This window comes from Corticium candelabrum, chromosome 7 (genome assembly GCF_963422355.1).
Source record: "Corticium candelabrum chromosome 7, ooCorCand1.1, whole genome shotgun sequence".
NCBI classification, from domain to species: Eukaryota; Metazoa; Porifera; class Homoscleromorpha; order Homosclerophorida; family Plakinidae; genus Corticium; species Corticium candelabrum.
This window is the reverse complement of record NC_085091.1, coordinates 3,126,189-3,136,522: the sequence shown is the minus strand read 5'-3', so window position 1 is coordinate 3,136,522 and position 10,334 is coordinate 3,126,189. Positions and strand designations below refer to the sequence as shown.

General features: G+C 41.9%; 1 protein-coding gene and 1 long non-coding RNA gene across 2 annotated transcripts in view; both read right to left on the bottom strand.

Annotated features, from left to right (window-relative positions):
- The window catches only part of LOC134182492 (helicase with zinc finger domain 2-like), a 13,413-nt gene extending 3,734 nt beyond the window's left edge, over positions 1 to 9,679 (bottom strand). Inside the window, exons 1-16 of the mRNA XM_062649896.1 lie at positions 9,397 to 9,679; positions 9,297 to 9,335; positions 9,203 to 9,230; positions 8,770 to 9,132; positions 8,669 to 8,714; positions 8,383 to 8,599; positions 8,183 to 8,320; positions 7,596 to 8,125; positions 6,517 to 7,477; positions 5,987 to 6,397; positions 5,848 to 5,920; positions 1,948 to 5,784; positions 1,750 to 1,878; positions 1,486 to 1,614; positions 799 to 1,418; positions 444 to 698 (exon numbers count right to left, since the gene is read on the bottom strand). Of these exons, the coding sequence (XP_062505880.1) occupies positions 444 to 698; positions 799 to 1,418; positions 1,486 to 1,614; positions 1,750 to 1,878; positions 1,948 to 5,784; positions 5,848 to 5,920; positions 5,987 to 6,397; positions 6,517 to 7,477; positions 7,596 to 8,125; positions 8,183 to 8,320; positions 8,383 to 8,599; positions 8,669 to 8,714; positions 8,770 to 9,132; positions 9,203 to 9,230; positions 9,297 to 9,335; positions 9,397 to 9,678 (8,058 nt within the window). The 5' untranslated portion in view covers position 9,679. The remainder of the gene's footprint in view (positions 1 to 443; positions 699 to 798; positions 1,419 to 1,485; positions 1,615 to 1,749; positions 1,879 to 1,947; positions 5,785 to 5,847; positions 5,921 to 5,986; positions 6,398 to 6,516; positions 7,478 to 7,595; positions 8,126 to 8,182; positions 8,321 to 8,382; positions 8,600 to 8,668; positions 8,715 to 8,769; positions 9,133 to 9,202; positions 9,231 to 9,296; positions 9,336 to 9,396) is intronic.
- Positions 9,680 to 9,795: 116 nt separating this feature from the next.
- LOC134181836 (uncharacterized) lies at positions 9,796 to 10,293 on the bottom strand. The gene is made up of 3 exons (XR_009970203.1): positions 10,144 to 10,293; positions 9,906 to 10,067; positions 9,796 to 9,849 (listed from the first exon to the last, which is right to left on the bottom strand). It is a non-coding gene; the product is annotated as an uncharacterized LOC134181836 (long non-coding RNA).
- Between the last annotated feature and the right edge of the window lie 41 nt (positions 10,294 to 10,334).

The window sequence follows — 10,334 nt, the reverse complement described above, 5'->3', positions numbered from 1 at the left end:
AGCAGTACAGATCTTACTTCTGTATACCACAAGAGTCATGCAGTAAATTCATTAATCCGTCTATAACTTATAATATATGTAAGCACGACACGTCGAGGTTAATTTGTGGCTGAATGTTATAAAAATTATTTCTTGACCTGTATCATTATTGCCTGTCACTTGAAAACACAATGTTCTAGAAAATTGTTTAAAGGGCTGCGAAATTAAAAGTCGAAAATCGACGTACGCAAAATGCACAAAGCAGCAAATAACAATAACTATCATGCCCTGTCCACCATCAAAGTCGTGTGTGAGTATGTGTGTTCAAACTTTTCATCACCTGGGCAAGCAAGTGCAGTTACCTCATCCGCATGTACGACATACAATCCGTCTTGTATAGTGTGTTCATCCCTTACAGTGACATGTAAGTACGACACATTAAATATTAGCAAAACTCAACTTACCACAACGTCAGCTTCTATCGGATTGTACTTCGATTCTTCGCCTCCTGTTCCTTCTCCAGACACAGGATTCGTTCCCTCTTCTCCCTCGACGTGAATAAAACATTTTCTCCTCTGACTTTTACGACCAACCTTCGACTCAGGATATAAGCGATTCCAGAAGTCGATGCCGTCTAAAGGACGTTCTCCTACTTCCTGAGCCGTCTCGAGTCTTCCTTCGTAAAAATGTTCGGATGGAAATCGACAGATGTCGTAGTGCTAAATAGACAAAATAATTAATTAATTAATTAATTAACCACAAAGATCGCAATGTCCATGCGCATGCGCTTGATTTATAGTACTATAGCGGTTTCTTTACCATCCGGTATTGAACGTTCAGCATGTGAACTCGATTTTCTTCCTTCACTGATGAACTTTCAGCGATTCGCTCAAACATGGAGCGAGACAGCTGACTTTGTATCCTTCTGTTCTGCACGACAGGTTGCAACTGTTTGTGATCTCCTATCAGTACGATCTTTCTGGCTTGAGAAATAGCAACAAGAGTTTCAGGCTCAAGACTTTGACCTGCCTCGTCGACGATACATAAAGCAACAGATTTCTTTGCCATTCTCAGACTGCCTGCCTGAATGCAAGTACAGAGAATTACGTCCGCTCTGCCAATCTGCTCTTGCTCAGCAGCTAAAACGACGTCTTTATAGTGACTAATCTGGTTTTCGGTCGGCAGCTCCTTTTTCATTTTCAGTTGTCTAAACTCATCTTCGTATGACTTAATCTTGTCTGCGTACGACGACGTTGCTTCGTTACGAATTCTGTAATGCAAAGCAACGTCTTCATGTCGTCTGGTGTCTACTGTCAGCTGCTTGTTGGATAAAGAAGAAAATTCTTCAAATATCGAGATTCCGGGAAAACGTTTCTTTTCAATTCCTTCTGCATAAACTCGCAATATCTTTGTTGATCTAGAACCGTTCTTGAGACGACCTTAAAAAGGATTGTGTATATACTGAAATGCACTAATGCACACAATGCAGAGTTCAAATAGTAATACCTGTGATGTCGTCTACTGTCTGATTGGAGGGACAACAATACAACACGCGAACTTTTGTACTGTTGCTGCTGCCGTGTTGGCGTAGAAACTGGACCGCTATGTAAGCTCCAGTCACTGTTTTGCCAGTGCCTGATAAAACAAACATTAATAAATTTCCATTTGAAAGTGTAAAGAAAGAGGCACCAAAGTAAACTAGTGCACAAACAAACAAACAAACAAACAAACAGTAATTACATATATCTTTGAATTAATTATAATAGGCACCTGGTGGTCCTTGTATTAGAGTAATGTCTTGTTTAATGGCCAGTTTCACTGCAATAAACTGACTTTCATTCAAAGGTCGACGTGATTGAGACAACGACACTCCATCAGACATAGCCAGTCTTTCACTCTCTAAACGCAGTTACACACTCACAATATAATCTACCTCGATCAGTGACAATTGACAAGTCTATTCACAACCTGATGTATTTCCACTGTAGCGGCAGCTACATGAAACTTTAGAAAAATCACCCAAGCAGAGACTCTTTACAGTGTCATTGCTGTAGTCCTCCGAACAGACAATTTGTAATGCTTGTCTCATTCTCATAAACGGCAGACTTTGCGGTATAAATTGAGCGGTGCACAAAACTTTGCTATCATAAAGCATTTCTGGAAGAGCTTGTCGTTCGCCAGAAGTCTCTACTTTCAACAACTGCTGACACGACGCATCTCTAATCTCAGAATTTTCGTTTGCCCTGCTGCTCACGACTCTGCAGTGTACAACGCATTGATCAGTGTCTGTTTGCACGACTTCTTTAGAAGAGCTGCCCTTTTCCAGGCTACCAGCTTTACCTCTATCAATGCAAGAATTGGATTTCTGAGCGATCATGTCGCTATAACGCAAGCACAGAAAGTCACCTGCTTTACATCCCAACCTGTATTGCCTTGAAAACGAAGATGTCAATGTAATGTACCCGATAGAGCTCATTTTTTCAGAATTTCTCTGCCAACGGACAGCTGTACCGCTTACTAACACGGTGTCTGAAGAGCCCTTGACACAAGATGTTGCCGACTCGTGGTCCACAACAGGTAACCACGAATTGCGATAATCTATAATATCGTAGTAGTGATCTCTCGAAGCGTTGTGACCGTGAGGAAGACTCTCAACGAAGCAATCAGCTGGTTTACTGTAGTGCTCCACGCAAATGGCGGCCGGTACGGTACCCGGAAAAAGAACAAGTTGAATAACTGGTCTCAGTAATCCGCGACCGACACGCGCGCTAAGTTGCACAGAAAACAGACTACCGGTCTTGTAGTTCTGTGATACCGAATCGGATAAATCTGCAACTTTGTCGTAACATGTGGATGTCAAATCAACAACGTCTTCTTTGTCTTCATCGTTTGTAGAATACGCGTCGTCTTGAGCGTCAAAACAGAGACTAGGGATACAGACGGTGTTTTCGATGTCCCGGATACGAAGAATCAAATCCTCTGTTTTGCTTCTCTCTGACAAGGCAGAAAGAAGTAACTGCTTCCATTCAATAATCGGTATACTGTAGTATTCGTCGTGCGGAAGTTTGTTTCTGTATTGTTTCTTTTCTGTTAGTAATGGATGCTGAACAACTTTAATAGACCACGTGACCGTTACAATACCGTTCTTAGCTGCCGAAACCCGCTTAGGATTCAGAGACGAAAATCGAATTTCAGTGGCTTTTCCAGTAAGAGTAGGATAGTCGGGAAAATACAATTCTATCGATCCCGCCGATACCGACCGTACAACGGCTGTCGCAAGGACCGGACTGTTAAAGGCTGTACAGCTGAAGCTAAACAGATCCATTTCTCGTTGATACCGTTGAGCTAAAGCGCGAGTTCTCGAGCAATGACAACATATCTCCTGAATTTTTTCTTCAGTATAGAGTTTTCCGTCATTGTCTTCTGAACAGATAACATGAGCTATCAGTAAACGGTGTGCAACGATGTCGATATAACGACGGATCGGAGAAGTAAAATGAGTGTAATATGGAAATCCCAGTTGATCGTGCCGAATAACCGCCTCTTCATTGTGATCAGCGCAGACATAAAAAGCTCGTTTAAGGCATCGATGGTATCCTGTATGAGCTATGGCTAGCTGAGGATAGAACGACTCTGTGCACAACAACAGACGTAGCTGATGTCTACAGTGAGAGTCATCTTCTATCTTTGTTGCTAGTTGAATGTCACGCCATTGACGTCGAGATACCATAATAGGCCCGCAAGAATTTTCATCAGCCGTCACGTGCTGAAAACCAATGGTAAGTTTGTTGGCGATTTCGCTAAGTGCACACGAGGAATCAAAGTAGGCTCCGAACAATTTAATCCATTCTTCGACTTTGGCAGAGTCTGGAGAGCCTTGTGCGATTAGTGGAGTGAACGCGCGACATTTCTTAATCAAACTCTCTGCCACTGTTTTGTTAGTCAGCAGCATAAACTCTTCTACCATGGCATGCGCTCGCTGACACCCTGCAGTGTCTCTGTTTTGCAAATGGTACCTCGTTCCGTCTAACCGTTGACGCCTTAAACAAACACTCAAATCATAAAGACGTTGAACTTCTTGAGATAAGTCTCCGCCAATCGCAGCAGTTAAGTTGGCGATAATGATCTTTTCAACTGTTTCGTAAGAGAGTTTGTATTTTGAGCAAACAATGCATCGACTGAAGTCGAATCGAACGAGCTTGGCATTGCGATCAAATTCGAAACGAACGCGAATTGCCAGACGATCGACACCAGGCAGAAGGCTGCAGAGATCTGAGCTTAGACGTTGTGGTAACATGTCGCGTTTTCTTCGACCTTCTTGATCGTAGTACGTCGTCCCCATTGCAAATGCGTAATGGTCGAGGCTCGATCGAAAACGACAGAAATACGAAACGTCGGAAATGTAAACAGATACGCGACAACTCCCGGTTTCTGCGTCTTGCTCAAAGCTTAAGGCATCGTCTAAGTCGGTGGAGTTTGCTGAATCAATTGTAAAAGCATTTGTCAACGGCATGCCGCGAGAAGAGTACTCTTCAGGTGGAATAGAGCGTGAAAGTAATGTAACGTCGTTCTCAGCGTCTTGACTCAACGCATCGTCCATTCTGCTTGGAAAATATTGGCGAGACAAAATGTCTATCCCAGATTCTAACGTTACAGCAAAAGGTACGACTTCAACAACAATGCCTAACGGGTGCAGGCAGTCGATTCTCCACTTTAAAAATTGAACAATAAAAAGTTTGTCTGACGCCTCTCTCACAGGAATAAAGTCAATCGGCTCGATGGAAGTAGACCTATCTCTCCTCGGTTGTCTATTGAATATCGCAATTCCGTTCTCTTCAACGTTCCGCGGAAGATTGATTATGCAAGGAAACGATTTGTCCAAGGGCAACAATATATTTTTGTCTCGTTTAGATAGAACACACACCCACTCACGCGGTCTTTCCTCCTGGAAGATACCAACAACTGTACCTTTGCGCAATTGATCACGGGACGTGTCGTCTAACATTACAAGAACTTCTTCTCCATCAAAGGATCGATTTCTTCTCTTCCATCCTCTGATCGATATCTCCATGTCAGACTTGTTGTTAGCGACGGCAACGGCATCGTCGTCGTCTGTCACACGTAGGTGACAGCGAAGATATTTGTTTGGCTCTCGTTTGATCGCCTCAAAACGAGCCTTTCCTCTCAAGTGCTTTTCATATCGAACCGAGCTGTCAAACTTTACTCGATCGTCAACTGTTGAATGATCGACAATTTTCCATTCGTATCCTCTTCTCTTTTCGACCGGTTGCACGGTCGCTTTAGAAGACAGTTGCAGTCCGTCGCGTTCCATCTTGTTTTGTGCCACTCGACGCCGATACTCTTCTACCATGTCGTCGTCCGAATCGTCATTGTAGGAAACACTTCGCGCCGACGTTTTATCCTTAGAAGTTTTTATGGTGTTGTCGACACGTCCAGATAAAAGTGCCGGGCTATCTGAAGCAGGAAAAAATGGCTGCGATTCCGGATTCAGTTTTGTGTTGAGGATTCCCAACGTCATTTGAAGCTCTTCAAATGAAGTCGATCCGAAACATCCTCCGTTGTCATGGCAATAGGCAATGTACTGCAGCCATAACTGATCGAGTTTTCCGCACGTGCACAAGCATAAGGGATCTCCGATGACGAGAACGAGAGACTGAGCTCGTGTAATAGCAGTGTTGAGTAGCTTGGCATTTGATAAGAAGTCGCTTTCGTCCGAACTGCCGCGTTCGCGAAATCCGTCTGCTGTCAGAACCGTACTTATGACGCAAGCGCGGAACTGACGACCTGCCATACAAACAAGAACGTTAACAACAACAACTAAAACTAGATGCATCGACTTCGTCTCGCCTTGAACAACACCAGCAGTCAATACGTCGACTCTCTTGTCAAAGTCTCGTAGAAGAACCCTAACATAGCGAGCCTAAACACATGTTTATTAAGAAGATCTCTTGCTAGTTTCAATGTATTTCAATTCACAATAAACTACCTGCCATCTTTCACTTGTAATAACACATAGATCGTTGTCTTTGTAAGGCCACCACGGCCAATCATCTAATATTTCCTTTACGTGCTTGACAACAGCTTCAGCTTCTTTCGGATTGTAGTACGATCCATCATATCCTGCTTGCTTTGACTGAGTTTTAGACGTAGCACAGAAGCTGACTGGTGGAAACTTAGGATGACGATCTTGTGGACCTGCGGCGTTGCTTTTGTCTACGACATCAGTGTGGTAGAATAGACGAGATGATAGACTGAGAATGTCCCAGTGGCAACGGTAATTGACGACTAAATCCACTTTAAGATCGAATACAGGAGGAAGCTCTTTGTACAAACGACGAAAGAGAGAGTAATGAAGCTTGCCCATTCGTGCCACAGGTGAATGAATAGGAGGATTAATCTAAACCATAACCGCATTCAATGAACATAAAGTAATACAAGCTATTACAAAACAATACAAAAATATTATTACTTGACATATATATTATTACTAGACATATATATTATTACTAGACGTACTTGTTTGTGATCGCCAGCCATAACAACACACGTTCTGTCACTTGCAAAGCCGAGAGCTGCTATTGTTTCCGGCTCCGTAGCTTGAGCCGCTTCATCTATAAAAATGTGAGTAAAAAATCGTTCCGGGAGCTCGAGCTTCCTCAATTGCATTGAAGTAACAAGAGTCGTAATGACGACTAGACGATCTGACTTTTCTAGAGTCTTTTTGTCTGGCATAATAAATTGATTGTTTTCAAATTTGCAATGGCGATAGACGACATTGAAAATGTTACGATCAATACGATTTGGGTTGTAATGTCTGTAGTAAATTCTGTAAAGATGAACGGTTGCACGCGATTGCTGCTGAATAAAGTCGTTGACTTTCGTGACATAAAGGTCTGCAGCATGATTCGATTGAGTGCAAATCAGAATGCGACTGTCCGTGGAGCGACCAAGAATGATTCGGACTGCTTCCGCTAAAAGATGCGTTTTCCCCGTTCCAAACGGACCATTGACAATAACGGGAAGAGTTCCACGTTGACACACAATTCGTTGCACTGCTTTCTGTTGTTCACTGTTAAGGTTAGATCGGATGCGAACCATCCGGTGTAGATCAATATTGCAAGCTTTAGAGTAAAGAGGATTTGCAATCAAACGTTGTAATACAATGTCACGGCTCAGGTAGTCAACAGCTTCGTGTAAGTTAATGTAGTGGGTTCTATCAAATGCAAGTTGAAAATCAACTTGTATGTCAGAATTTGTTTTAATGCCAGTGTCAATAAGGAACTGAAGTGGCAGTAGAAGAGACAGCATTTCGCCTTGTATTTTGTGAATTTTTAATTCAAACACGAAACAGTCGTTAAGACGACGAATAAATGCACTAGTCGTTGAATTGGATGGAGGGCGGTGATGTAAATTGATTTCTCCCAAAGTGCCTTCGGGATCTTGACGAATTTTCATCGTCGTACTTTGTATATTGAACCTACAACGAAAAATATTTCGTTTCAAAACATTGCCTTTCACATGCAAACACTAACAAACAAACAAACAAACAAACACGAACAACTGCAGACACAAACGTACATGCAGCACATGGTCACCTGCTAAGAGTAGTAACTCTTGCTATCTCTTCTACAAAGAGAAGAGTGTGAAAACGTGAGTGGTAGTTAGTCATAGACAAGAATTCGTTTAGGGCTGTATGTATCAATGACATAAATTCTTGATCTTGAGGAAGAGCATGCTTCGTTTTAAAGCTTTCCTCGTCAATTCTTGTGCGATCAATATAGTCCTGACACAGATCTTCAGAATCAAATGTCCACTCATCTGCCTGACTCTTCATCTGTTGATAAAACTCTTTGATCAAATTCATTTCCTTACTATTTCCTATCTCAATTCTTAGAGTCTTTATTAGATAAGGCTTCACGCCAAAATCTAGCAGTACGTCTTGCCGAAATGATTGCTCAGTGCGTGAAGTAAATTCAATTTTCAGCACATGGCTGCCTTTACGTAAAGATTTTTCTTTTGCAGCAATTTCTGAATTGTCCAGTCTGGTCAACACATAATCCTTTGAAGGCAAAAATTTAAAGCAGTCACAAGTTCCAATTAGTGTCGCTTTTTGAAAGAGACATTTCTAGAAGAAACGCAAGCTCGCAACAATAATACATAAATTACAAACACAAAATCTTACAGCTTCAGGCAAGCAATTTAACTGCAGACAAAATGATTGTTTATAGTCACTGCCTTCCGTGCAATCAGTAGACGTTATGTAGACAATGTCGTCTGGTTCACAAGATACAGCGACAAACATGGGAGGACTGAAAGCAATCTGAAAGAAATATAATGACTATGTAATAATACAAACATAATACGTAGAATAGCGGTTCAGACCAAGTCTTTAAAGCTCCCGCAGCCGTCTCGAGCTGCTCGCAGTTCTTCTGCTACCTTTTGTTTTAGAAGTAGAGGAATTCTATCATCAGGGTCTTCGTCCTGTCCTTTCAGATGTTTGTGGTATATATGTTTTCTTTGTCGCCATTCGTCTAGCTCGTCTTTCCCGTGGGCGTACTCACAATTACGACCAGAGGAACAATGCTTCCACAACTGAAAACTAAACGTTACAAAAAATTCTTGCGACTCCTCTATTTAAGTTAAGTAAATCTCACTTATTAAAGTATACCTTTCACAAAGATGAAGTTTCTTTGGCTGTCGAAACTTCCAGCTCTCTACAACAGAGAAATTGAATAAAACGTAAGGCAACGTCCCATCTACGGAGTTTACTTCCATCTCTGTCCAACGTCCACACTTCCATTTCTTCTTCGCTGTGCGGGTAAGGACATCTCTCACCGAGATGGCAACGAGTACGATACCGGCAGAGAGTAAAATGCACGATAACGTTTCTTGGTCTCGACCGAATCGGAACATAGCCAGCTTTTGAAGGCCACAACAACATTGGATTCCATGCAGTGTCTCGATGAACAGGACATGTTTTGAGTACGGAGTCCTTTTCCTTCAGAGTTGCGTTTTTCTTAAAACACTTTGAACACACCACCTTTCCCTGCCGCAACACGGCCTCACTAAATTGAAATTGGGATGAAGTTTCTGAATAAGCAGATGAGGCTTGTGAGGTACCGCGATGTAGCACTGAGGAAGCCAGAAAAAGAGCCATGCAATATGAGCGCGAGAATGTACAATCACAAAGATTATTACATACCAGAGCGTATGATACGGTCACCTGTCTCCTGATAAGGACACAATATAACACTATGATATGATATCACTAACAATAAAAATAGCAGCATTGTTACCTTAAGCAAGACGCTCAATCTTTCTAATTCCCACGATTTCTAAAAAGAAAACAATGTGACGTCATTTGGTCTTCGATAACCATTTACAGCGGAAAGAAACCTTGACCTCCGTCACTTCTAGGCGTGTCGTTCCTGTAAAGCTTTTGTCATCTTTGCTCTTCTCTTCATCTGACGTCAGAGCCGAGAAAGCCGTTTCGTTTACTACTAAATGCTGACCTCCAGTCAGTATTGTTGGCAATAATCTTGCTGTTCGAATCCCTGCCTTCCGAGAATTTCTGACATCAACGATTCCAGGAATTTTTACAACATATAGTGGTTGTCGTTGACGCCTTGTCTTAGACCTAGATCTGGCTTGTGTTTTACTGGACATTTTTTCATACATTGCTTCGTCTTGTAAGACAATACTTTCAGGTCTTTTTGCGACCTATACTACCCAAAGAATATCAGCTTGGGTTACATAAATGATTATAAAAACGAATACGTCGTGACATGCCTCGTTTTGTGCCTGTGCTAATGGTTTCGCTTTGTGTTGCAATTTTTCAGCTGCTTTGGCCTGCATACCAACAATTTGTTCAAAAATTAATCTCTAAAACAGAAATTGGATCCGACCAGTTGCTCTTCTTGTTTCCGTTTCTGAGCTCGTTGTTCTCGTTCTGTGCTTTCGAGCACGTTGTGCTTTTCGACTCTTTGCTGTATCGCATCTTGTCGCTTCTGTTGTAGTTCAGCTATTTCCTTACTTCTTCTTTTTGGTTTAGAGCCAGAAAGTCCTCTCTGTATATATCAGAGCAATGAATAACATAACTCGTTCCAAAATGAAACATTCTAGCAATGTAGAGTGTTTTCTTACTTGTGATTTCAACGTCTCTGAAGACAAAAAAGCTCCTTTCGTTTGTTGAGACTTTGTTGCATCTTCGTTATCTGCTGTTTGTCTTTTGCTACCATTAGCAGATGGTTTGGATTGCGCAAAGAAATATAATCTTTCTCCAATAGACTCATCCGGTCGTTTAGTTGCACTACAACAAGTAGCACCATGTGGAG